General features: G+C 41.2%; 1 protein-coding gene across 3 annotated transcripts; it reads right to left on the bottom strand.

The window, feature by feature from the left end:
- Positions 1-1,086: 1,086 nt before the first annotated feature.
- On the bottom strand, positions 1,087-26,433 carry hm13 (histocompatibility (minor) 13). Of its 3 annotated transcripts, XM_042003030.1 has the most exons (12): positions 26,040-26,431; positions 24,504-24,539; positions 18,104-18,202; positions 17,913-17,995; positions 17,746-17,834; positions 17,059-17,144; positions 16,322-16,447; positions 14,726-14,783; positions 13,396-13,516; positions 13,192-13,294; positions 11,610-11,695; positions 1,087-1,921 (listed from the first exon to the last, which is right to left on the bottom strand). In XM_042003030.1, the coding sequence occupies exons 1-12, from the start codon at positions 26,262-26,264 to the stop codon at positions 1,849-1,851; spliced, it is 1,185 nt and encodes a 394-aa protein (XP_041858964.1). In that variant the 5' UTR covers positions 26,265-26,431; the 3' UTR covers positions 1,087-1,848. The 3 variants fall into 3 exon arrangements, with proteins under 3 accessions (XP_041858964.1, XP_041858965.1, XP_041858966.1); XM_042003031.1 differs by lacking the exon at positions 24,504-24,539 and having other exon boundaries at positions 26,040-26,429; XM_042003032.1 differs by lacking the exons at positions 1,087-1,921; positions 24,504-24,539 and adding an exon at positions 6,897-7,212 and having other exon boundaries at positions 26,040-26,433.
- Between the last annotated feature and the right edge of the window lie 1,509 nt (positions 26,434-27,942).

Raw genomic sequence — 27,942 nt, forward strand, 5'->3', positions numbered from 1 at the left:
GACTGCAAAAGTTGCATGATTTCTCACAGCATAATTTTCAGACTTTATATCTTCTGATTCCTGATGAAGTGAAACATGACAGACAAGCAGACTGACCCAGATTGATGCTTCTCTATACAGTGATCCAAACACCAAAAAGTTTATTGAAAACAAAATAGTTACAGTCGTGGTTGTCAAACAACCGACTTCACAAATACAATTAGAGAGGAGAGAAAACAACATCTGAGATACATTAGTTAAAATCATGAGGAGCTACTGAACTTCGCTGAGTATAATCTTTGTTTTATTTTTTTTTTTTTACATCAAAATACAAAAACTGTGCATCTTTTAATAAAGCATCAACATCAATAACATTGTAGATAATGTGAGGCTGAATGTCCAGTTCATATGAGAAGTTTTTCTAAAGCATCCAAATGAATATCTTCAAGCTGAGTATCTGAAAAGCAATAATTGAAAACCATGTTTTAGGTTTTTTCTTTTTTTTTTTCTTTTATTTTAAACTCGTCACCAGCAATCAACATGTTTAACAAAAAGATTTTACTCCAACCAAGTTTGTTAAAGTTGTATCATGGGAAATTTCCCAGAAGCAGTCAGGATTTCTATCACCCGCAAGCTGGAAACCGTTATACTGATGAAGATGCCTTTTAAAGTTCTGACATTTAGATTATTTGGCTGCTTCTCCAGTTTGTCAGACCACATAAGGAGGAAAAGTTCCCAAATGTTTAAATATCCAGTTTGTGATGAGAAACACAAAAATAAAAAATTAACAAGTGATTTTTTTAAAACTTGGATCAGATCTGGATGCTTTTTCAAAACCCTCTCTCCAGTCATTCTGGCAGCTTACTGGATGAGGATGGCTGCATGGCTCCTCCCATCACCAATCCACCAATAAGGAGCGAGAATGAGGTCTGGAAAGACATGAGCCAGCAGGACAGTCTCCTCCTCCTCCCTTTGCTTCTCTCCTCATGCTTGTATCACAGGCCAGAACTTTAAAACTGAAAAAGGCCAGACTTCCACCCAAACCTGTCCCAGCAGGTAAACACACCTGTTGCTATGACAACACACAGTAAAAGAGCTGTGTTTTAATTTATTTGTACTTCTTCTCAAAGCCGTGGGACAGTTAAGAGCTGAGGATTTTTAGTAGAATAAGTAACAAATTTGCTTTATTTGGTCACCAGCCGGGACAAAGAACCGGGTCCCACAGAGAGCTGATAACGGCGCAAATTTAAAAAATCTGAAACTTCTTGCTGGGTTTTTCCAACTTTAACTTCTGGCCTCTCACTTAAACATTAAACAAATAAAACAGTAAAATAAAACAGAGCCAAAAGAAAATGATGCGATGAAGCTAAAGGCAGCGTGTGCGGCGGCCTGGCGGCGAATAAACCAGGAAGCAGAAACACCCGGAGACAGACAGACGAGCTGATGAAATGCCATGTGGTTCTGGAGCACCAGGTTCACCTCCAAGACTGAACCCAGCACTCCTTCAAGTGGCTTCCTGGCCTATTGGGCACACAAAGAAGATGGGAAGTGGCGATGCTGTGGCAGATTTTACGTGTAACCCCTCCCCCCAGACCATGGCGGTGTCTTCCTGTGTGAGCGAAGCCAACAGATGTGGAGGAGTCATGGTAGGCACCTTAAATCAGAACCACCACCACTGATAGCACGTTAGCAGTGACACCAGCGGCCATTCCCATGGTTACAGGAGACAAACATGATGGCTACATGAGCCCCGTTTATTCCCCAGCAAAAAAACAGGAAGCTGGCGAGCCATGGGGGGAGGGGCTTCAGTGACATGTGGTGGCAGCAGGTTGGATGAGGGAGGGGAAAGGGGGTGGGCAGCGATAGACGTTATTGGTCCTTCTTCTCCGATTCTGATGAGTCCTCTTTAGCCCCCGCCTCCTCAGGAGAAGACTCCTCGTACCTGCAGAGGGGAGAGTGAAGGAGGAAAAGAGAAAAATCAGCTTTTTCCACATGTAGGAAAAAAGAAAGCAAACTAAATAAATCCCTAATATTTTTATTAATAACCTCAATTCCCAAATCATAGAGACACTGTATTAAATGTAAATCGAACCAGAAAACAATGATCTCCAAATCTCATCAACCCACATTTTATTCCCAATAAAACATATCAGATGTTGAAAGTGAGACATTTTACTATTTCATGGAAAATATGAGCTAATTTCCAATCTGATGGCAGCAACATGTCTTTAAACAGTTGGAACAGCAGGAACAACAAAAGGCTGGAAAAGTAACTGGTACAAATAAAAAACAACTAGAGGAGAATTTGATAACTAATCAGGTTAACTTGCATCAGGTCAGTAACATGACCGGGTTAACAGGAGCATTTCAGAGAGGCAGAGTCTCACATGTAAAGATGGACAGAGGTTCACCAATCTGACAAAAACTGGCTCTAAAAAAAAGTGGAACAACTTTAGAAAAATATTCCTCAATCTAAAATTGTGAGGACTTTGATGATCCCACCATCTACAGTTTATAATATTATCAATAGATTCAGAGAATCAGGAAGAATATTAAGCTCAGAGCACTCTGACACAGAGCTGCTGGAATGGTTGTATTCTGATTTTAGCACTTTGTTTGCTTTCAGCACCGAGTATGTCTTTATATTGTCCGGTGTTCTGTCTGTCCTTTTAATGATGCTGCTCTTTATACCTTTTAAATTGACCATCTGGTAGATAAAGTGTTGAAAAATATTGAAAATTGAATCTGTGTGCATGGGACAAGGCTGGATGCTAGTGGTCTGCATTAAAAACGGACATATTGCAGTGGTGGAGAGCTCTGGCTTTCGAGGGCCACAGTCCTGCAGGTCTAAGATATCCCACTCCAACAGACCTGATCAAATTAATGACTCACTGTGCAGATACTGATAAGCTGTTGGATTTATTTTATTTGAATCAGGTGTGTTGGAGCAGGAACACATCTTAAACCTGCAGGACTGTGGCCCTTGACCAGGATTCTCCACCTTTTCTCTACTGGATATCACTGCATGGGCTCAGGAATTGGTAAATGGCCTGTATTTATTAAGACCTTTTACCCAAAGTGCATACATCACATATACCCATTCACACACATTCACACACTGATGATGGAAGTTGCCAAGGTGCTCAACCATGACCCATCAGGAGCAATTTGGGGTTTGGTGTCCTGCTCAGGCACCTCGAGAATCGAACCGGCAACCCTCAGGCTACAAGGCAAAGTGGAAAACTGTTCTGTGGTCAGATGGATGAAAATGTGAACTAGTTTGTGGAAAGCATGGACGGCGTGTCCTGCAGACTAAAGAGGAGAGGGAGCATCCAGCTTGTTATCAGTGGACAGGTGAAAAGCTGCATCTCTGATGGGATGGGGCTGCATTAGTGTCTATGGCGTGGGCAGCTTCCACATCTGTGAAGCTCCATCAATGCTGAAAAGTACATGAAGGTTTTAGAGCAACATCTGCTCCCATCCAGACAACGTTTCTTTCAGGGAAGACCTTGCAGATTTCAGCAAGACAATGCTGAACCACATCCTGCATCCATCACAGCAGCATGGCTTCACAGGAGAAGAGTCCGGCTGCTGAACTGGCCTGCCTGCAGTCCAGACCTTTCACCAATATACAACATCTGGAGCATCATGAAAGCAAAGATCCAGCAACCAAGATCCAGGACTGTAGAGCAGCTAGAATCCTGATTAGACCAGAATGGGACAACATTCCTCTCCTAAAACTCCAACAACTGGTCTCCTCACTTCCCAGATGTTTACAGACAGATGTTAGAAGAAGAGATGCTACACAATACTAAACATCACCCTGGAACTACTTTTACAGACATGTTGCTGCCATCAGATTGGAAATGAGCTCATATTTTCCATGAAATGGTAAAATGTCTCACTTTCAACATCTGATGTTGTTTATGTTCTACTGGGGATGAAATAAAACCAAATCCAGCTTTATTTATAAAGCACTATTCATGCATAACATCAGCACAGAGTGCTTTACATAATGACAGTTTTTGCATCTTAACACAATCACACACCCGAATTCATCACAAAACAAATCAAAACACACCTGATTTTTTCTCTCTTTGTCTAAAACTAACTATTTCTAACTAAAACATAACAATGTAAACAAACATATGTCTTAGCACCGATGAACCAGGTGAGGAAATGATATCCTAGGGGTCCATCCACATCAAGAGCCCCCCCCACCTACGACCAGAGAGACAGGTGTGATGGGGGGAAAAAAAAAATCCTGAGCCCGATCATTTTCAAGGTGTTCCTCCTTTTTTCCCCACAATAACGTCCTATTGAATCCACAACTTTTCTATACAAATGTTTTTTTTCTAAATTGCTTCCAAGCAAAAAATGTACACACTTAAAGTGTGTGAGAGATTATTTAAAAATAACCGTGTTAACCACTGACCTGTTTGGCAGGGCCAGATTTGTGATTATGGTACAGCAATATATATATAAAAAATATGGTAATAGTATAACTCCATGTTATTACAATATGGTCCTCACACATATAATGCTTTTAATATCCCAAAATAAAGTTTTCCAAGTTGTCATTGACCAAGTGAATACACTACTGTACCCTGTGCTGGAGCAACCATGTTTGTTATCTGTGCTGCTCAAAGGCTTCATTTCTTATGCAGACTCAGGCTGTTTGGGGTCTGACCTGTGATCAGGCTAATTTTCTATAAAGCTGTTCGTGGTAGCACCATCAGATACGATACGGCTGCATGGTTCGACACACTAACAGTTCAGTCTAAATATTTTCTCACAATTAGTTAAAACAGCAATGAAAATAACTGGGTCAAATCATCAGTAACCAGTAGCTGTTCTGCTGTACTGGGATGCCTCAGAACAGTCAAGCCAGCAACGGATGCAAGCCAACGTCAGATGGAGGAACATCCATCACTGATCAATACATCCGATTTGACTTCTATCAAGTCTGAGAAACGCTGAAATTGCAACGTGTCTGACAGTTAAGTTTAACCATCACTCATTTACAGAATTACACATGTGCACCGGGACTGTAGCAGAAGTGATGCACTTCAATGTTGTTCTACAATAAACACTGAAAAATATTGGCTGTTTTTCTTTCCCAAATTTAACATCTGATTGCCACTTAAATTGTAATAATCAGCTAATTACTTACTAAAATCTAGGTCTTAAAAAAGAAAAAAAAAAATCATTTGTGCCCCTGTTTTCCTGGTTAATGCGTCTGCCTGCCCCCCTCATCAAAACTTTTCTAGACCCGCCCCTGCATATAAATCCTTCCTATCACCTGTCAACCACCAGGTTAGAGAAGGGTTCTACTCCAATTTGTATTCAGAACCTGTTCATAATTTCCCACAACCTGCCTATCTAACATCTGCCCAGCATCAATGATTTAGAGGAACATCCTCATGTTTAATCTTGACACTCGTTAGAAATCTGACCCTGATCCAAAATCTGCTGTGTTATGACCAGCAGATTTTACAGCTGTGTCACCAGCAAACCTCAATGTAAAATAAATGCAAACAAGAGGCTATCTAATTAAAACGGGCTACGTATTTGCATCAACATCCTGCTAGGTTCCTCCTCCTCAGCATGAGCTGAATGATAAACTACAAGAGAGACGATGCTAGGGCAGAAAAGCCGATCAGCTGAAAGTCCTGTCATGATTAAAGGAGCAACAGGAGACGGAGGAGAGGCCGTCACGCAGCACAGAGACGCAGAGCGACTGGACTAGCAACGTTTACGCTGAAGTTTTAAAAGAAAAACAGCTAAATAAGTGTGGGTTTTCCTAACCCCTAACCCTGGTGCAGAAAAGCACAGACGTGTCATTGACAACATCAGACGGGAAGCGTTTGGAGAAACAAAAATGGTTAAATGAACCCTGTGGTTGAGTGCAAGAGGTCTCCATTCAGCAGCCAGCAATACTTTTTTTCCTTGTAGACATGTAACCCGCACTTTTTTCTCCCATCACCAATTTCCACATGCCGAAATTCCGGCACAGTGCCGGATTCCCATCACCCCTGCAGAGGGCATCACCATGAGAACCATTCAGATCAGGGCAAACTGGGTCCACACCACAGCCATACGGCTGCAATGCAGGGCCCCAACTACTCAGACAGGGACAATTACCATGCCAACGACCACACAGTCAGAACACGCATAGCTCCCGGTCTGGAGGACCCCCATAAGCAAAGCACTGGATAAAACAGGTGATAAAAAAATAAATAAAAAATACAGTAGTGGTCTGGCACAGGTCAACAACAGAGGCCACACCACTGGACAGGCCATAGGTAATGACCAGGTCCAGGATGTGTCCTCTGGTGTGAGTAGGCTGTGTTACATGCTGTTAGCCCGAAATGCAAGTTAAAATCAGTAGTTATTACAATCTTGCTGTAGTCTCAGTGTATGGTTGATAAAAACAAGGTGGTGGTTTTGGTGATCAATAAAAAGTGATGCATAAAACTGGCAAGCTGCTTAAAACAAATGAGTGATGCTCAAAGAAAGAATAATTATCTAATGGAGTTGTTTTTACTTAGACTGAGCTACAAGCAAATGAGGCAGATACTAACTTTATTAGAACTGGAGTAGCTTGAGCTGTAATGACTGTACTCTGCTCCCAGCTTCATCCTTTTATTTTTAACCGACTCTCAGAAGGTCCAACATCACCTCCAAATGTGACCTGAATGCAACTACAGTGCTACCTGGATTTGTCCATTGATTTATTGACACACCAGCACTCAGGTGTCATCAGGTATGACGTCTAAAGACAAACTCCAGAAAGTGAGAGTAAATCTCAGTGAAGGCTCCCAGCTGATCTCACCAGCTGGAAACACTGAAGATAAATTCAATCATTTAGGAGGAACCAACAGTTCAGAAGTTTGTGAGTCATGAACCAGAACCATTGAGAACTGATTCAGTTTGTGTTGATGAGGTGAAGCTGATGGGTAAACACAGTACGGGGGAGAGGATGGATGGAGGATGGTGACAGTCTTGTTAATGGGCTTTTTACCTGCCCAGGTGACACAGGGAGGTGACAGTAAAGATAGGGGGAAGGGCTTCTACATGGAGGTGGGCTGTAAGCGACGGTGGCGTGGGGAGGAGCTTGTTGCCATGTAGACGGCGTCCATGGAGGTTGCCAGGCTGGCAGGGGAGCCACTCACAGTTGGGAAGGAAGTGAGCCTGGGAGAACCAGGAAGAACTTCCTCTGACGACTCGTAGCTACGACCAGGAAGAAACGGAAGGAAGGAGAGAAGGGAAAGGGATGGGAAAGAAGAGATGAGGAGGAAATTAATATAAAAAGGTAAGAAATGCAGAGGTGAAGATGAGAAACGTTAGAAAAGAGGTTATGAATCCAAGAAGAGAAAGAAAATGGCGAGTTTTCTGATTTTAAAATCTTAAGACAAGTTTCTACAGAATATATTGTGACACACAAGACGAGAGGAGGATGAGGAGGACTGGGAATTAAGAAAGAAGACAGGATGAGGAAAAGGAAAGAGAAAAAGTAAGAGAAGTAGTTCAGGGAAGGTAATGTAGAGGGAAAGCAGAAGAGTGAGAGAGGTTCTTGTCCCCAAGATATGATGATGAAGTGGACATTTAGTCAGGGCTCAGATCTGTGAGGACGAAACTTCGTCAGCCTTGTTTACAAGCGGGGTTCATGTGGAGCAGTCACATACCACACATGTCCATAAAACAAACATCAGCCAGAAGAAGAGAGCTGGACCAGACAGTCTGTGCCCACAAAGTCAGAACCCATCATCCTGCAATCCGTCTGGACCACATGAACAGCCGCCGTTATCCCCACAGGCCAGTAGAAAGTCATTTAACTGTAAGAAAATGTATAATTCATGCAGTGATCATCTCAGTATACAACTATCTTGTTTTAGTCAGCACCTGATAGTCATGTGTCCCTTTCACCACAAGGTGGCGCCAATTTACTAAACAGCTTGTTTTTCCAGGACATCCCGTTGTCAGATTATGAGGCTAAAATGATGAAAAATGAATGAATCAGTAGATAAAGCAGCATGAAGACCGACCAAAAGAAGAAAGCAGAATTTAATACTAACAGATCTTTGTAGAAATAACGCACAGATCAACAGTGACCAAGACTTTTCTCATCTGCATCATTCTCTCAAGTCCTGGCTTTTGGGAAAAAATGTTGGCATCAAAACAAACACACAACAGAAACTATTTCCATATTTACACTTTTTCCTCATTTCCAGTTATTCCTGCTACTATTTACTTCTTACTACTACTTTTCTTCTTTTCACAAACACACAGAACTTTCTGCTCACTGGTTGATCTTTGGCTGTTCCTGATTGGACGTTACCGTCAATCTTAGCTCTCTGATTGGTGGAAAGTTTGACAGGAGGTGGCTTCACCATCATTTCCTGATCTAAGTAGAGGTCTCTTACCAACATAGTGATAATGATCTTTTATGATAAATGTAATAAATAATGGTGAATCATGGATCATTGGGGATTTACCATATAATCTCTGAATAAACACTATATTTTGTGGCTGGATTGTAAACCTCCTGGACAAGATATAAATGCCTGGAAAACTTCCTTAGATCAGCTAAAGGGAAAACTATCCAGTGGTGTTTCAAGCATTAATAGCATCTTTGTCACCAGACGAAGTTGAAGAGCGAATATCAGATCTCATCTCAAAGATGATAGCCAAGCTTGGTTTAAGTTTGGTGGAATTCATTGATCCTGAGTTTACATTTGAATCAAGAAAAACCCTCAGATTGAAGAAATTGTCTGATGATGCTGTTGTTGAGCTGAACACTCAGTTCAGCCTCTGACCACAGATTCCTGGACAGAGCTACAACAGTCAAAGGCAACCATCATGTCATGATTAGATGTCATTAAGAATTCTGTACAAGCTGACGAAGATAATGGAAGATCCTTCACACCCTCTACACAACGCCGTGACGAAACAACAGAGTGTGTTCAGTGGGAGGCTTGTTCAAGTCCGATGCAAGACAGAGAGATACAGAAGATCCTTCCTTCCAGCAGCTATCAGGCTGAAGAACAAAGCCCTTAATTAATTAATGTGATTGTTTTACTAAAAAATTACTACTACTACAATATTGAATTTCCCTTTGGGATTAATAAAGTATTTTTCATTCATTTTCATTCATTCATTCATTCATGATGTACTGAAATGGAAAATACACAGTTGTTCTGGAAACAGTGACAAACAGATGACACCTTTCTGGATGACTGGAGTCACTTTTCTATTTTTATAAACAAGAGTCCGAACACTCAAGGACCGTGTAACTGACTCAGTGAGACCCCAGACGACGCTGGAAATCGTCTCTTAATTATGCTATTAACTGCTCATGTCACCATAAGGTAACATAAAGTAACCATGCAACATGCTACTGAGCAATCATTGCACTGTTTTTAGAGAACACAATCTGTCACCGATCCAGCATAGTCCGGCAGAAATCCTAAATCTACTGAAACTGGAAGAATGAGCTTATCTTCTGTGCTTGTTTAACAGTGAGCACAGCACCAGATCTCCAGATCCATCCTGAATGTCATCATCTCTAACAGGCCTCTTTATGAGCAGAACTGGACATACACAGTCTGTCCGAACAAAAACAAGTCATCACTTGGGTTATTGGAGTAAACAGCTTCCCAGTGGAAAATCTGCATGGATGCTGATGTTTCATTTGTAATTAAAACCTAACTGATGCAGCGAGCAGCTTCTCATTTCTTAAAGAACCATGTGGGAAGACACGAAAAAGATGTTAATGTGTTTTGGAAGGGTCACATTACTGGAATCAAGCAGAGAAAACATCCAAGAAGATACTGAAACTAATCAAACAGAGTATTTACATTTAACAGTGCATTATGAAAAACTGGAAGGATGGTGGGGAACCACTGTCCTCCAGGAAGAATATGGTAAGAAAAACATCTTGATCGGTGATCACATTAACGTTTGGTGAAATCAGATGGTTAAAAAACACCAGTAGAGCCCAGGGTTATGTTTAATGGTAAAAGTAAGAACATTTTCACATGAACAATGTGGAGGAACTCAAGAGACTGAACAGCTGTGTAGCCATCACATGCCTAGTGCCCCCTGTACAAGCCTGCGGGGCAGGTGGTCTGGTCTAGGTTCAGCAAGATTATGTGTAGAGTCCGACTGATTGACTGGCTGATTATAGCCCTTTTCAAAAATAATCATAATCGGCCAGAGTTTTGTGGATTAAACGCCAACATATTCTTGATTTATCATAAAAGAGTAAATGTCAAGTGTTGTAGTCGTGCAGAATGATGTCATTGCACCGTTTGTCCATGAGATGGCGCTCTGACTCCATTCAGTCCTCACCGCTGTGTAACTGCTGCAGCAGCTAGAGCCAGACAGCATTACGCTGCAGTACTACAACAGGTACGTTGTGTAAATAAGAATGACTCAACATGTCTCCAGTTTAACTTTGTTTGCCATGTGTCATCATAGTGACCCGTGCTCCAGCAGCTGCATGTTGAGACACATTTAGGAGGATCAATGTGAAGCAGAGAGGAGGGAATAGTTAAATGATGAAGATTACTCTCCGTCTTCAGCAACTGTCATGATGTCCTGTCACTCTTAGTTTTACTTTGTCAGAAAATACTAGAATGTGACTCAGGCTGTAACAGCAACTCTGTGTTGTTGTGGAGTAACATGAGTTCCAGAATATTTGTGACCATTTTATGTTTAAAACGCTTTAACTCTGTTAAAAACTGAACATCTGAGAAAAGCGTCTCTGGTTTTTATTTTGGTTCCTGAGTCATGACTTCATGGAAAAGATAATAATGGAGTAGAAAAAAAATGATATTGAACATTAAAGGGCATTAGAGGGCTGCATAAATAATATTTTGCCAGTAACTTCACTTATTGTATTGCTTTTATACAGAACACACCTGTGGTCTAAATCTAAAGATAAATTTATTTGTACAACTGGTAACTTTGTTAATGCTCCACAGAAAGAAAAATTCACAATGCAAATTAAAAATAAATAAAATAGAACTTATTTTATTCATATATACTTTTAAAATTTATTTGTAGATTAATCAGTTATTGGATTTTTTTTCTGCTAAATATCGAACTCGGCATTAAAAAAAAATCCTTACCGGTCGGGATCTAATTATGGGCCCAAAGAATGAAGTCAGCTGACTACCTGAATATACTGAATGAGCAGGTTATTCCATCTTCCCTGATGGCACAGACATATTCCACGATGACAATGCAGGATTCATGGGGCTCAGATTGTGAAAAAGTGGTTCAGGGAACAGGAGACATCATTTTCACACATGGACTGGTCCCCACCTGAACCTGAACCCTACTGAGAATCTTTGGGACGCACTGGAGGTCCGACTCTCCCATCATCAATATGAGATCTTGGTCAAAAATGGAAATAAATGTGACATTGCGGCAGCTTATCGAGACAATGCCAGAGAGAATGCTGCTGGAATGAGAGATGAAGGTCCGAGCGTTGGACATCCTCACAGCTGTTTTTAATTTTCTACATGTAAGCAGTGTAAACATGGAGAGCTGGAGCAGGCGGGGGATGTTATGCTGCCCACGTCACATGATGAGCAGGATGTGTGGTTACCATGGTTACTCACCTAAACATCTCTGTGAGCTCTCCCTTGAACAGCGCTACGATGACGGGGAAGCCGACGCAGGCGGGGACCAGGTAAAGCAGAGCGGGCTGTGGACAGGTGATCAGAACCAATAAATATCAATAAATGATTACTGAACTTAGATCAGTTTCTATTTGCTAAATGTGGCTCATTAGACCATTTTTTTTAGTATTTTATAGTATATATTTTTTTACTTATTTTATATATAAAATTAATAAAATAAAAAATATTTTATATAATACATAAATATAAGATATATCTTTTATTGTATTATAGTAAATAACACCTTTAAAAATCTGCTACAGTAGATGAATCAACACGTGGACATTATCTGTGCAAAGATTCATGGGGTCGAAGTGAAACAGAGTAAAGTTAAAAGTTTTAGTAAAGAGGTGTTTTTCAGTGCAGTCTTAGTCCTCCAAAGAGGCATCTGGGACACGTCTGGACAGAAACTGCTCTTAAAAAACTGGGAAATGGGAGTTTTTCAGTGGTTTTATGCTGGTGGACAGACATTTGGAGGCCAGGCAGCAAAGTCGAGGCAGAATTCATGACTTGAAACTGAAATTTGGTTCTTCTTTTGGTTCGGTGAATCCTGGCTGGAGCCTGATCAAACTTGGGTTTTATGATTTCAGTAGAGATACAGTTTGTGAACAGAGGCCGCAATTAACATATCCAGGATATCTCTACGTTACCTGGGTTGATTTACCCAGACATTCGCAACCATGTTACGCGGTACCACGAAGCTGGTTATCAGCTCAGTAATTCAAGCAGAATTTTCCATCCAGATCAGAGCGAGCTCACATAAAAGGGGCGGAGTTAGCAACGTCTGACTAATCACAGACTTTGAGAAACCCTGCAGAGCAGCTACTTCACCATGAGGAGCCAGGAGGAGTTATTCTACAAAAATGCAAAGAATTCAAAGACATCATCCAAGCCATGGCAACAGCCAGGAAGGAATGCTGGCAGGAAATTGCCGACTTAATATTTTACAATCTCAGAAATGTGCACATTAACTAATGGGACATATTGGGGCATCACGCTTATCACTCAGTTTCAGTTTATTCCGGCCCAGACGAGCTTCCTCAGGTCCTTCCTTTCCGTTATATTTTCCATCCAGCTCTTTAGAGGGTCAGCACCCGTGTGAGCGCGTTTGCGTAGGAATATTTATTCCTCACTATGACGGCACAAGGAGTTGTGAGTTCCATAAATCCATGGTCCTGCAGTTCTGCCATGTGCGAGCATTATTATTAACCTCGTCATGTCAGAAGCAACCCTGGTGGAGCTAAACGGACTTGGGAACAAGTCAAGAACAAAAACATTCTTCAAAGTGCTCAGTGTCGAGGCTTTCTGCCTTCATCAGGATGCATCTATTCCTAAAAACTTTCTCTCCTAAGCCTCCTCTCACGATCCGCATCCAACATCAACAGAAAGGGCGGCCATTTTCCAAGAGAGCTGATCGACCAGGAGGTGACGCTTTTATACTTGATCTCCTATCCAGAGCAGGTTAACCATTCAGCATAAGTTGCCATGGTGATACACCTCCGTAAGAAGTGAACCAGCGTACCTGTGCGTGTTTAAAGGTGTGCATGACGAAGATGGTGAGGCCCAGTCCGAAGATGTAGGCCAGGAAACTGGAGTAGAAATACGTCCTGCTGTTCTTCTTCAGGCTGCAGTGAAAAACACAGATCAACACAAACATATAAAGAAGAAGAAGAAGAAGAAGAAGAATCCTCAGTTCGTTAACAGAGGAGAGAGGATGAGGTGTTACCTGACGTCAAAGCGCAGCAGCAGGGCGATGAAGATGCCTGGAATGACGATGTCTCCCAATCCCAGCATGGCAAAGTTACTGGCCTCCAGTCCCCTCTCCAGCAGGTCCTGAGGAAACACCACTGGAAAACAGAAAGATCATCATCATCATCACTAAGAAGAATAATAAAAAAAACTCTGAAACTCCCTTTTTCCATTTTTTGGACAGATGAGGGGTGAGAGGAGTTTGTCTCTTACATAACAGGCACAAGCTTTGAGAGCGATTAGGTTTGTTGTGTCATTAACCTCTGCATCACGATTCCTATTTTTTTTGTCTCCTCTCTGAAATAACATACCCAAAAGTATAAAGAAATATTATAAAGACAGATTATAGATACTACAAGGGCTGTATCTATAATCTTGCTCTCTACAGAAAGCTGAGACATGAGAGATTACTACAGAAGTGTCAGCATTAAGACGTGTTACTTTCACCTGGAACACGATAGAAAATGTAAACGTTTATCTTCTCCTAAAAGAAAACCACATGACTTTCAGTGAAAACCAGGGGACAGCAGCAAAATTCATCTAGGAATGAGTAAAGTAACGTCCGATGAGGAACTGAGGCTAAAAAAGTGAACCTGAGCAGTTTTCCAGGTGTTTTAATAGAGGTGTAACACAGGTAAATATCTCAGGAAGCCATCAGCCGATGATGGTGATGGACACGTCTATCAATGGTCAGGAGGAGGATCCAGGGATAGCCCCCACATTCACCTTAGAAACACCATGAGGATCCAGAAAGAAGTGAAGCCTAAGATAGTCTATGATAGGAAGAGTGAATAGTGTTTCCCATAAGGTCCCCATAATATATGAAGGTCCAGGATTCAAGTAATTATAGCTGTTTACTGGAACATAGTTAATATGGATTCTGTTGCACCCTGCTACCCCAACGAGACCCCCCTCCCCGTCTACAAGGTAAAGTGAATTTAGTTTGATCCGGTTTTTCTATTCAGTGTCATGTCACAACTGAACAGGTGGAATCAACGGCTTAAGACTGATCCAATATTCTTTGTGGGTTTTATTAACATCAACACTTTATCTGATATCTGAACTTTAAGAAAGGGCTCTGCGTCTTCTGGATGGAACGTATCTAATGCTTCCCCCTGTACAGGCAGTGTCTAGTCATAGAGGTTAAACAGTCCAATCCATTACAATCGTCACACTGAATCTGAACAGAGGATCCAGCGTTTACATCATCTCCAGGCCCCGCCCACTTAATGTGGAGCAGTGTGAACCCATATGTGTACAAACTGACATGACGACATTAGAATACAGCAACACTCTCATATACTTACATTTAATTGGGGCTTCAAATGACTTGGCAACCGTTACCATGACGTTGGTCCCAAACACCTGGAGACAGAGGTGGAACAGGTGAGTGACGACCAGGTGCTGTTGGTACCGATCTCCGCTGTTAATCTCTGTTAGTCAACATTAACTAGGCGTTTAATAAACCTGATTAACCATGTGAGTAGTTTTGTTTGTTCTAAGAAAATGAGACTCCTGAGCAGGACTGAGCACATCTGTTAACATCTGTTAACAAAAAAGACAAATAATTCTGACAAATAAATTAATCTAGTGAATATAAACAGCAAATTGATTAAGTCCAGACAGCAGATAAGTTATTTTTGTTTATATAAGGCGACTTAAAACAATTAATGCTCGAAAATTTGTAATTAAATATTTATGAAACCATGTCATAAGTATTGGATGTTAGTGTTTGAATTATTTCAGGATTATGTTAACACCATATTTAGTTGTTTAATCTACACTAACCATCCACTTTATCAGGTCCACCTGATTGGTAACACAAATATCTAATCAGCCAATCACATGGCAGCCACTCAACACATCACGTCTTGTAGACATGGTGAAGACGACATGCTGAAGTTCAAACAGACAATGATGATGTTAGAAGACTGAGGAGAATGAACAGACTGGTTGGAGATGATAGAAAGACAACAGGAAGTCCATTAAGCACTGGTTCCAACCAAGGTCTGCAGAACAGCATCTCTGAACATGTCCAGCCTTGAAGCAGATGGGCTACAGCAGCAGAAGACACACCGGGTGCCTCCTGTCAGCTAATAACAGGAAACTGAGGCTACAATTCACACACACTCACCGACACTGGACAATAGAAGATGGAGAAACGTTGCTGGTCTGATGAGTTTAACTCCACATTCCGGTACTAGGCTCAGAATTTGGTGGGAACATCAAAACATGGATCCATCCTGCCTTGGACCAAAGCTTCAAGATGCTGCTGGTGTAATGGTGTGGAGGATATTTTGGGCCCCTTAGACTCAACGTGACCTGGTTGAACCACCACAGCCTACCTGTGTATTGTTGCTGACCATGTCCATCCATTTATAACCACAGTGGAGCATCTTCTGATGCTACTTCCAGCAGAACATGACGATGAGTTCACTGGACTCCAACGGCCTCCACAGCCACCAGATCTCAGTCCAGTAGAGCAGCTTTGGGATGTGGTGGAACGGGAGATTCTCACCATGGATGCAGCCGACAAACCTGCAGCAGCTGTGTGATGCTGTCATGTTAATATGGAGAAAAACCTCTGAGGAAGGTTTCCAACACCTGAGTTGAATCTATCACACACAGGGTCCAGCTCAGTACTAGAAGGTGGACCTGATGAAGTGGATGGTGAGTGTTTCTTTATCTATTCATCTCTTCATTCCTGATAAAATTGAATTTCTACAAGAACAATAACATCTGTCTTCTTTAGATCAGGCTGTCAGGTCCAGACTGATGATCCGATCTTATTCGTTGACAGTTGATCGGTTTGATGATGAAGGAGCGGTTTAGTTGGATTAGTGGGTTCAGATATATATAACTGAGCTGCAGCAGCTTCACATGACGGCATTAACTTTTCTCACCCAGAAAACGTCGTAAACGAAGAGCCCCCCCAGAAGGATACAGCCGGTGCTGACGTTGTTTAGGTGGAGCAGCTCCACCCCGTTCAGGGCAAACGCCAGGCCAAACAGGTTGTTGGCAATCCAGTGCTGTGATGTCACAAGAAACACACAGGTTACTGCGCCAGGTCCTCATCGTATTTAAAAAAATAAGCTTTTAAACTTATAGCAGTCAGTACTGTAAAATAAAAATCTCTTAATTTTTTAATTGATATGTGAATTTTTAACACACACAATCTATATATATATATATATATATATATATATATATATATATTTTAAAATAAATATTAAATAAATTATAAATAAATAATTATTAAATTCAATAAATAAATAAAATGTTAGAGCAAAAATCTATAAAATAACACAATTTTTTTCAAAACCAACACTTTAAAATAAAAAATTATATTTAGAAATACTTTTCAAAATAAAGATTGAAAATTCAAAGAAAGATAAATATATGAAGGGTTATAGTAAATAATAAAATGACATAGAAAAAGTAAATAAAGGGGATATGAATACAAAGGTGATAAAATAAAACTAATGTTAAACACTAACTGTTGCCTAAATTAATTATTTATATTGTTTTTGCTGTATTTAATGACACACGGTATAGTGTTTGTATTGATTTTGGCCGTTTCAGTCCGTACAAACATCCTGAAAACAGAGGGGGTTTTCTCTACAGCTGGTCCGTGACTCACCTTCTTCAGCAGGTACCAGACTCCCACCACGCTGCTGATCAGCAGACACACCAGGTTCTTGGTGTCAAACTCATAGTTGACAATTTCTGCAGAGAAATGGAGATACGTTCAGAACGCTGTCAGCAGCTGAGTCAGAACTTTCTCATTTTCTTTGACCTGTTGCTAAAAAGTTGAAGCCCTTTAATAGAACGAGTAGGCAAATGATGACTTAAAAGAGGGATGTGATGACGTCAGCACCCGCTGGGAAGATATTTATCCAGCTGAAATTTTATCTCGAGACGCCTATTTAATCTGCCTCCTGTCCGAAATGATGAGAATAAATTATACCCAAAATAAAGGAAAGATATCTTCACAACTACAAATCAAATTTTCAAAATTGTTTTTCATGCCAACAACACAGTGCTTTACATAATAAAAACAATTTGCCATATTAAAATAAAGCTAAAACAAGCCTTAACACACCAAACTAAATAATATAGCAATTTAAAAATCACAAACCTGGTTCTAGTTTCTTTCACATACAATCACACACACACGCACACACGAACTCCAATTCCGAATTTCTGTCTCTCAACTGAATGTCGGTGTAAAAATATCTGGCTTGTGCATAGAAATGATGAGTTCACTCAGCTAGAATCAAACTCAACAACACTGCCAGCACCATGCCAGCTGGACAGATGCTCCCACCTTCTTTGGACTCTCCGGAGCCCTGAGTGAAGAGCAGCTGGAACTGTTTGTTTGGGACGGAGGCTGGAAAGATTCTGCACATCAGAGGGCTGATGGAGAGGACACACCAGATCAGTCCGCTTAACTGTAACTTTGTGTCTAATACTCAGACATGTGAGCTGGTTTACCTCATGGTGTGAGACAGAGCCAGGACACCCAGGACGAAGAAGTAGACCGAGAGCAGCAGGTTGATGTACTCTTGAGAAAAAATCTACACCAAAAACAAAAAGTCAGTCACAAACAAACCTCTCATGGTAAAATGCATCTATGTAGCTCCACATGAGGGCCCTGCAGGAGTGGCCGGGAGACCCCAACTCACCTTGAAGAAGAGGTAGAGTCCAAACAGCGTGCAGCTGGCGATGATGGGGAAGCGAGCGGCGTCCCGACTGGTGATGGTCTCTGGCATGTCGCCGGCATTCTGCGAGAAAACACAAGAACAGAAAGGATGTGGAGGTGATGAAGACTAGACTGGTTTTACTAGTTTCAGTGATACATTAATACAACTCTAAAAGAGCTTGGATGCTGGTAAAATGTAAATAAAAACAGAATGCCAGATTTTCTATTGGTGAAAGGTCTGGACTGCAGGCAGGCCAGTTCAGCAGCTGGACTCTTCTCCTGTGAAGCCATGCTGCTGTGATGGATGCAGGATGTGGTTCAGCATTGTCTTGCTGAAATCTGTAAGGCCTTCCCTGAAAGAGACGTTGTCTGGATGGAGCAGATGTTGCTCTAAAACCTCCATGTACTTTTCAGCATTGATGGAGCTTCACAGATGTGGAAGCTGCCCACGTCATAGACACTAATGCAGCCCCATACCATCAGAGATGCAGCTTTTCACCTGTCCACTGATAACAAGCTGGATGCTCCCTCTCCTCTTTAGTCTGCAGGACACACCGTCCATGCTTTCCAGAAAGAATTTCACATTTTCATCCATCTGACCACAGAACAGTTTCCACTTTGCCTCAGACCATTTTAAATGAGCTTTGGTCCAGAGAAGACGGTGCTGTCTCTGGATCCTGTTCACATGTGGCTTCTTCTTTGCATGATAGAGCTTTATCCTGCTTAGTGGATTACAAAGTGAACTGTGTTCACAGTGATTTCTGGAAGTCTTCCTGAGTCCATGCAGTGACTTCCAGTAGACAATCATGTCTGGTTTTAATGCAGTGCTGCCTGAGGACCCCAAGATCACCAGCATCCAGTTTGACATTCAGGCTTGTCCCATGCATACAGAGATTCATCCTTCTTCTCTGAATCTACTGATAATATTAAACACTGAAGATGGTGTGATCTCCAAAGTCTTGACAATTTTACATTAGGGAACATTTTCCTGAAATCTTTCCAGTTTTGAGACCCAGTTTGTCTCAGATTGGTGAATCTCTACATCATTATATCTGAGAGACTCTGCTTCTCTGAAATGCTCGTTTTATACCCAGTCAGGGCATTGTCAATTAACCTGATTAGATTTTAAATGCTCCTGGAGTTGTTTTGATTTGTACCAATCCCTTTTCCAGCCTTTTGTTGCTTCTGTTTCAGCCTTTTCCAGACATGATGCTGCCATCAAATTCAAAATGAGCTCATGTTTTCTATTCAGTCATTCATTTCATATACCACTTATTCCACCTCATGGTCACAGGGAAACTGGAGCCTGTCCCATCAGTTACCAGGCAAGAGGCAGGGAACACTCTGGAAAGGTTGCCAAGTCCGTCGCAGCTAATACTTCCCATGAAAATGTAAAATGTCTCAGTTTTAATATCTAATATGTTGTTTATGTTGTATTGGGAATAAAATGGTTGATGAGATTTGGAAATCATTGCATTCTGTTTTCATTTACATTTTACACAATGTCCCAACGTTTTGGGAATTTGGGTTATAAAATAAATACATAAACACCATCTTCTTTGAAGTTTAATAACAGTTAAATGAATCTTTATTGTTCTGCTGCTGCCAGGTAAAACATTAATCACACCATCATCTGTGGAGGCTTTGATGCGGACACTTTCACTTCAGCTGTTTACAAGTTTCTGATACCTCCAAAGACTCGTCTTCAGCTATTAAATCAGTGTGAATACAGGCACGCTCACCGAGCACTGTGAACAGAGCAACACTTCGTTAATCCTAAAAAGGGAAATAAATTTGCAGCATATACAATCCACGATAACAACTTGTTACGGAAGAGTCACAAGATGTGTCCCAATTCAGGGTCTACGCTTTTCAAAGTTCAGGTTTGTCAGCCATTTATCCAAATAACAAAAAGTGGATAACCAAAGACATGAAAACTGCCTAGAGCAAAAGAAAATGCTTTTCTACAAGGTGACAAAATCAGGATTAGGGAGCTGAAGGAGGAATTCAGAAGGAAGACCAGGTTAGCTAAAACAAAGTATAAAGACAGGGTGGAGATGAAGTTAACATCAGGAAACACAAAAGCAGCATGGAGGGCTTAAACATCATGATGGGGAGAGCGTCCAACCCTGCCTCTCCAGCAGAACAGCTAAACAACTTCTCCATCCGTTTCAATAACAGCAGCCCCCACCCTTGGCAAGTAGTTAGGAACCTCCATCCTTCAGAGTAAACCCCAATAAAGTTTCTGGCCCTGAAAGGCTCAAAGGCAGGGTGCCTAAAGAATGCTCCACCCAGCTAGGTGTGGTGTTCACCAGGCTGTGTCAGCACCTCCTGGACAGCAGCATCGTCCCTAACTAATGGAAGGAATCAACCATCATTCCAGTCCCCCAAAAAAAAATATACGGCCTACAGACCTAAAGGACCACAGACATCAGTCCTGTAAGAGTGGTGTGTGTCATCTTGTTGGATGAACTGTCTGACAAACTGATTTCATTCCTGTTTGCCTACAAAGCAAAGCGTGGTATGGAGGATGCAAGTCTCATGCTCCTAGACACAGTCACCAGGCAACTCAACACACCCACATACAAGGATTCACTTTTAACACCGTCAACACCAACACCTTGTTGCACCACCTCTCTGACCTTCAGATTGACCCCACAATGATTTTATGGATCAAGAACTTTTTAAAATTTGCAAACTGATTTTAAAATCAATTTGTGTTCTGTCTCCCATTCTTTTCTCTGCCGATACTAATGGCATCACCTGCAATAGAGAAAGGATGAGACTTTTTAAATATGCAGATGACATGATCCTGGTAGCACACGTGACCAACTCTCAGGCAGTGAGACGGTACGAACAGGAGGTCCACAACCTGGTCCTAACTTTTGCTGAAAGCTCATTAGAGCTGAACATCTCAAAAACCAAGGATCTGTGCTGTGGGAGCACACATAAAAATTCTGGGCAGGTGCTCCAGCATCCATGGTCAGGTGGTGGAGCATGTACAGAGCTTCACGTATCATGGGACGGAAGATTGACACCTGCCTGTCCTGTTCGCAACATGCCGAGTCCGTCTACAAAAAGGCTCAACAGCGTCTCCCTCTGCTCAGAAACCTGAGAACTAAAATTAGCAAAGACATTTTAACCCTCGTTTATAAATCACTCCTCGAATCCACCATCACCTGTTACATTTCCTCCTGGTTCAACTTCCTCAGCACTACAACCAAAACCAAACTCCCCGTGTAATAAATCAGGCCAGTAAGAGAACCAGAAGCGCCCGCTTCCCTCTGGCTGAGCTGCACAAGCGCTCAGTGGTGAGGAAAGCCACCCTCCCACCCCTGCACCACTCATAACTGTCATAACGCTACAGAATCCCACTGGCCCAGAAAAACATTCTGTATACAAGAAACCGTTCTTCCCCTAGTAATTACTGGTCTAAATATTACAAAACAGTCAGCACTTTTTAATATGTTTTTCTTTGTTGCTGCGAGTGTGAATTATTGAGAATGTTTGTAAATGTGCTGCAGCTGGATCTTCGTGGCTTCTCTTCTCCTAGAACTTATAGAAAAATGGCGGAGAGTGAGCAACAAAATTTTGTAGAGCATGTTCTTCATTTACCTCGCTTTAGTGGAAAAGTGAAAAAACAAATCCATTAAAAAACATGTTTGTTAAACGTGGCATTAAAATCGTGTGATATTTTGGATTTTTAAGTAGATAATGAAGAGTGTCTGCCGGATGGAAAACAACAGGTAGCCTCAGATAGCTTTTCTTTTAACATTATCCCGTTAAAAAGGTAAAACAGAAGTAACTCAGTCGGTGTTAACGTTCACTAAAGCATTCTATGATATGCAAAACTTTCAGCAGTTTCAGAGGTTTAAGTGATTCAAACACTAGCAATAATTATATTAATAGTAAATATTTTAATAATACTTTGGTATAGTTATTCTAAAATTAATTCATTATAATAATTATTATAAAAGCAGAAAATTTTATAATAATTTCATCATATAATTTTATTATTAAATCATGTGTTATTGCTTTAATCGTTAACTTAACATTGTTAATAACATGACTGACATTAGCATTTGGTTTTCTGTCAATGTCCTACGTTGCTGCTATGGGGAATTCTCGTTGGCTGGGTAAGCGGTCCCGTTTCACAAATGGTAAACGTCTTCGGAGTGTACGGACCACGTAGGAAACTCCACTGATACGTAGTCTGTGCACTCCAAAGTGTGTGGACCCTAAATTGGGACACAGTGATGATTTAATGCTGTGAGCAGGATAACCAGAGGAGGTGAAGTAGCCTCTGGCAGAACACACGTGGTTGTCTGATTGCTGCATTATGTAGAAGCTGCGCATCTTTGTCTGTTATGTGGAAAATTTCTCCAGTTTCAGAGCTCTGATGCCACAACAAATACTGATGTTTAAAAAAAGAACATTTTAATCATATTTGTAGTTTTGTACCATCACAAACCAGCTGTGTATCACCTTGACAACACACCACACACACACAGAGATTCCAGTTTACTATGTGTGTGTTCAGTCCTGAGGTTTGAGCTGATGTGAGAAAGAAGATGAAGAGTCGTCACCTTCATCTATATTCTCCTCCACCTCCTCCCCCGAGACCCAAACTGGGACAGAAGAGAGGAAGATGAAGACGAGGATCTGACACAGCGACTCTGATTATTCCTCTGCATCATCATCTCATCCTTTACAGCAGAGTGTGTGTTTCCTGCTGGTGGAACGAGATCAACACACTAGTTTGAGTCAACATCAGCGCTTAACTGGGGCTGAGAACACCAGATACTTTCTACCAGAACCCAGTCAGAGCAGCTGTTAGTTATATTAAAAACATACACACCACCTGTTCATGCAGCCAAGAAACAACAAACAGCACACCTAGTAAGTTAGTGACTGTTCCACATCAGCAACCACACACAGTCCAGGTTCACAAGCTCAGCACCAGATCAAACTCAAACCAACCTTGAACCTTTTGAAAACATCCATTTTAATCACAAATATTAGAAAGGATAGTATTCGTACACACTACACTCTGAAACCGTTCCAGTCCTATTAAAAGCTTTTCAAAACACAGAAACTGCACTTTCACACGTTTAATGATCTTTAAATAGCTACAGAATCAGGAGACTGTCAGTTCTTTGCCTTTAGACCTCCCAGCAGCATTTTACACAGCTGATCACAGAATCCTGATTTCCCACCGGGAGCACTGTGGCATCAAAGGTTCAGTTCCACAAGGGCTCACGTCTTACCGTCTGTAAACAGTTTCTCTTCAAGCCTCTGAGAATGTTACCTCTTCAGCTCTTCTTACATGTGAGATGCCCCAAGGCTCTATTCTTGGACTAATTTTATTTTCCATTTACACGCTACCCTTAGACTCTATACTAGGAAAATATGGCATCTTTTTTTCATTTATATGCAGATGACTCTCAGATCTACCACCAGGTTAATTAAAACCACCATTTTGACTTTTACTTAAACTGGATTACCATAACTCTTACATGTAGGTGTCAGTCCTGGTCCATGAACATCTCCATGACTGGCTTTCAAGTCCGTATGAGAGTTTGTTTTCCTTTTTTTAATTCTGTCTTTTATTGCTTTTATTAGTGTTACTTTTTTTACATGATTACTTTCAATGTACAGCAGTCTGGCCAATGGCAACTTGTTTTTAAATGTGCTCTTTAAATAAAATTGAACTTGATTATGCATCATTTTGTTTTCTGACCTGATGGTTCATGTTTTCACTCTTTTTTTTTTACATTAACTGATGTTTAAAACTCATTCAACAAGTTTGGATGCTGTGATAATAATCTGCTCCATTTGCCTCAGTTTGTTTTTGTTTCTTTTTAAATGCTTCCTCCCGTGTCCCAAACACCACAGATTTCTGTCATGAGCCGTTTTCCAGCTTCACATTCCCAACAACAAACTTCCCAATGGAACTTGCGTACACGCATGGTTGTCGTTACTACTGATCTGTCCAACGAGCAGCCAGCACTGGTTCCTGAGAGGAACTGCTCCTTCGACCCAGGTGGTGCATCATTATGTGATGGGACGGGGGGGAGTATATAGAGGATAGAACCATCAGGCAGCATGGAAGAAGATTCATCTGCAGTCTTCAGTTCGAGGGAAATTTTCAAAAACAACAATACAAGTTTTTTTTTCCTAAAGTAGCTAAATCTTCACCTGACAGGCGGCTGGTTTCTTGTTGGCCAACCTGTCAACATCTGCTGGATAAACTAAGAGCAGCCGCGTCAGTTCATGCAGAAAGCTGCAGTCAGCTGATTGGTGGAGTAGGCAGTCTCCTCCACACACCTATGGTGTCGATGATGTGTTGGTGCTGTGAACAGGCAGTGTGCTCTGATACTCACTCTGAACCCAGAATCGTAATCATTTTCTCCAAGCTCCTACAGACAGACAGACAGGATGGATGGATGGACAGATGTGCACAGACAGGAAGAAAGAGGGATCAGATCGGTCACAAAGAAGACGACTGGAAGTAGGACCCAAAATCAACAATCATCCATCTGGGAGTCAGATGGAGGAAACACGTCATCATAATCATCATCATCATCAAGGATTGAAGCGGTTGATCTTGTTGATCTGATTCTTATGAAAACAGCTTTAACCACCGCGGATTAAAAAAAAAAAATTCTTTCCCATCAAACCAACTGACATATTTACATGACTCATTTGTACTCTGATTGGATCAAAAGTGCTCCGTGTTAACAGCTACTGACCAGAACAACACTCAGCATAACCCATCCCTGTCGATCAAAATGAATTTGCGATCCGAATGCACTTGATCGGATCAGAATCTTTCAACTGGATCGTTCACACAAAGCGTTTTTATTCCAGTCTGGCTTTTCATCTGAATATTTGTGTCCATGTAAACATGGTTACTGATCATGCTTCATTACTTTGATGATCTTTTTATCTAAAAACATCCAACACAAATCAACAACAGACATCTTTAAAGAACAGAACGCTGTGAATCACCTGTGAGGAGACATCTGGGGAAGCCTGGCAGCTAACTTGTGAATATCTTTCTCTCTGTAGGATGATGGACTCCAGATAGTTTGGACATGACCTTATAACTCTTCCCAGACTGATGGATAGTAAAAGTTGCCTCTCTAAGATCATTGCTGATGTCTTTCCTCCTTGGCATTGTGTTACCCTCTAATTACGTGTGGAGGCAGTAGTTTTTCTACATAATGCTTCTGTATCCATTATAATCCCCAGCTGCTGCAGTGGATGTGGAAGCCAACTAAAGCAACTGCGCATGTGTGAGGAAAAAACCCCCAAAAAGCCTACCTTAAGTACACGTATGTCTTTAGCCGCCACACACACCAGGCGCTGCTTCACCGTCCTCAGGTCGGCTTCATATAACCTGGATGTTATTTTAACAACGATGCTGTGTGTGTGTTTGTTTGTGTGACCCTCAGAATGACGTGTGCCCAGATAAAAGTCTGACAGCGGGTAAACAACGCGGACAGAAGAGTAAACAAACATCTGGGACACTTTCATCACCTGACCATGACAGGACAAACGTCCAACAACACCCAACACAGGTGGAAAAAACGTTTGTTTTCAAACACTTTAAGCCCCACAAACACACCTGAACACAGTGCAACAAGTGGACAGTTACACGTTAAAGGGCCAAACCGTTACAGTACGAACAGCTGTAACGTCTGTTCCTACCGCCTCCAAATTATTTTAACGAGTTTTAACACACACGATGCTGTATTTAACTCAGACACTTGCGTTTATCAGATATTTTGCTTATAAATATTGTTTAAGACTCGCTCCGAGTCATTTAACGAGCCGTTAGCTGAGCTAGCTAACCGGTGGAGGCTAACGGCAGCCGGCTGCAGAGAACTCCTCAAATCCCGGTCTGATTAAGTTACCTTGGATTTGGAGCAATTCACAGACCGCAGGGCACCGAAAAAGATGGGCAGGAGAGCCATGAACACCAGGCTGCCGTACGCCAGGGCCGTGCCCTCTGTAGTGGCCACGAATTTAGCCGTGGCATTAAGCGCCTCGGTCCCGTTGGAGTCCGTGGCGTTCAAGGCGTCCAGGACAGCGGCGGCGGCCTCAGAAGCCGAGGCCGGTACTTGTTCAGCCTCAGACATGCTTGGTCAGAAAGGGGCGTCAGGGCACTGCTGAGGCTGTAATGTAGACTGGCAGGCGGATGGAAAAGAAAGCTGAAGCTGTTTGGTGCTCATTCATCTACCAGATGCTGCTGGAGTCTCGATAGGGCCACGTTTCCTAAAGCACTGGTCATAGAGGTTCTTACGGAAAGAGGTCTCACTCCGGTGTGTTTCCGAGAACTGCGAACAATTTAGATAATCCTGTACAGAATGAAGGAAATGCCACAAAAACGAGATATATCACTAACTGACTGAATGAATGAATGCCAAACATTTAGTGATTACTTTACAAAACTTTACATTTACTTCTAGCTGATTTATTATTTATATCCTTTTTGGTATAAATTTATCTCACACACATGTACAGAGAGTTCCTGTTTTCAAATTAATTTTGTTATTATAACAAAAGAAAAAACCGACAACATAAAAAAACTTCAAATACTTGATATGTTAATTTGTGGTACCTAAACACAACTCAATTTCCTTATAATTTCCACAGTAACAGTCTTTAAACTAAAGTTACTTGAGTTATTTTATTTACAGGCTGTCTCCTCCAGTCGTGTACTTTATTCCCCTCTTTTTTATCCGAAAGTTGATATACTTTTCTGAATCCTGAAAGTAGTTTTTGTCTTGTCTTTTGCTTATAGTAGATTCTGTCACTTGCTTCGTTTTTATTTTCTTAATCATCCATTAAGAAGCATAACTGACTCTAACAACAAAAGCTGATCAAAAGGGTACAAAATACGTTATAAAACATCAAGCAGAATCAAAGAAACGCTTCTCTGTTGAAGCTACAGAAATAGGCTGATACTTTTGTCCACGTGACACCTCTCAACAAAAAATATTCAGTAGACGATCTTTGCTGTGAGGAAGTAACTCGTCTTCTTCGTTGGTAGGACGGACTTTTGAGACAGACGTCAGCTGCAGCGCCTCCACACACAGAGGAGGACTGACAAGAAAGAAAGAAAGAAAGAAAGAAAGAAAGAAAGAAAGAAACTAAAAATGAAGCACCAAAGAATCTTCACAGACTGAACACAACACCTTCTTTTCAGCTCAAATATGATCAAAACCTCCCTTTTCATTGTGAGTTTGTAAAACTCAAACACTGCTATAAGTCAAGCTGCAAATCAACATTTAAAACTTTTTGGCCTTTTTCTTGAAGCAAAAGTATATGGGTCAAAACTGACCTGTAACACTATGCTACTAAAGTTAGTAATATTAAAAAGAAAAAGTAAATTAAAGAAATTTATTTAAGAAATGTGTTCTAAAACCCCTCAGTAATAGTCAGGCAACACAACACATTTTATTTATTTATGTGATTGTCTTGAGGTTCATTTTACCATCTTTTGTTATTGAAACTGAGAGGCATACTGACAAAAAAATGTCCAGAGGCCCACATCAAAAACATAAAATTATGATTTTCATGAATAAGGAAGCCTAACAAGATAACCAAGAGATAATAAAATAAATTGTGTGATAGATAATTGTTTTATGTGTATTTTACAGCTGATTTAAGACACAAGTCAAAACCGACCCATCAACATAAGACATGGTAACAGAAAACTAACAAGAGGAAGGTTAAATGTCCACAGAATGTCTTCGGATCCCACCTTGCTAACACAGTTCTTCCTGGTTTTCCAAGCAGCTAATTTGGACTTCC

The sequence above is a fragment of the Melanotaenia boesemani genome, chromosome 13, assembly GCF_017639745.1.
Source record: "Melanotaenia boesemani isolate fMelBoe1 chromosome 13, fMelBoe1.pri, whole genome shotgun sequence".
In the NCBI taxonomy this organism is placed as follows: domain Eukaryota; kingdom Metazoa; phylum Chordata; class Actinopteri; order Atheriniformes; family Melanotaeniidae; genus Melanotaenia; species Melanotaenia boesemani.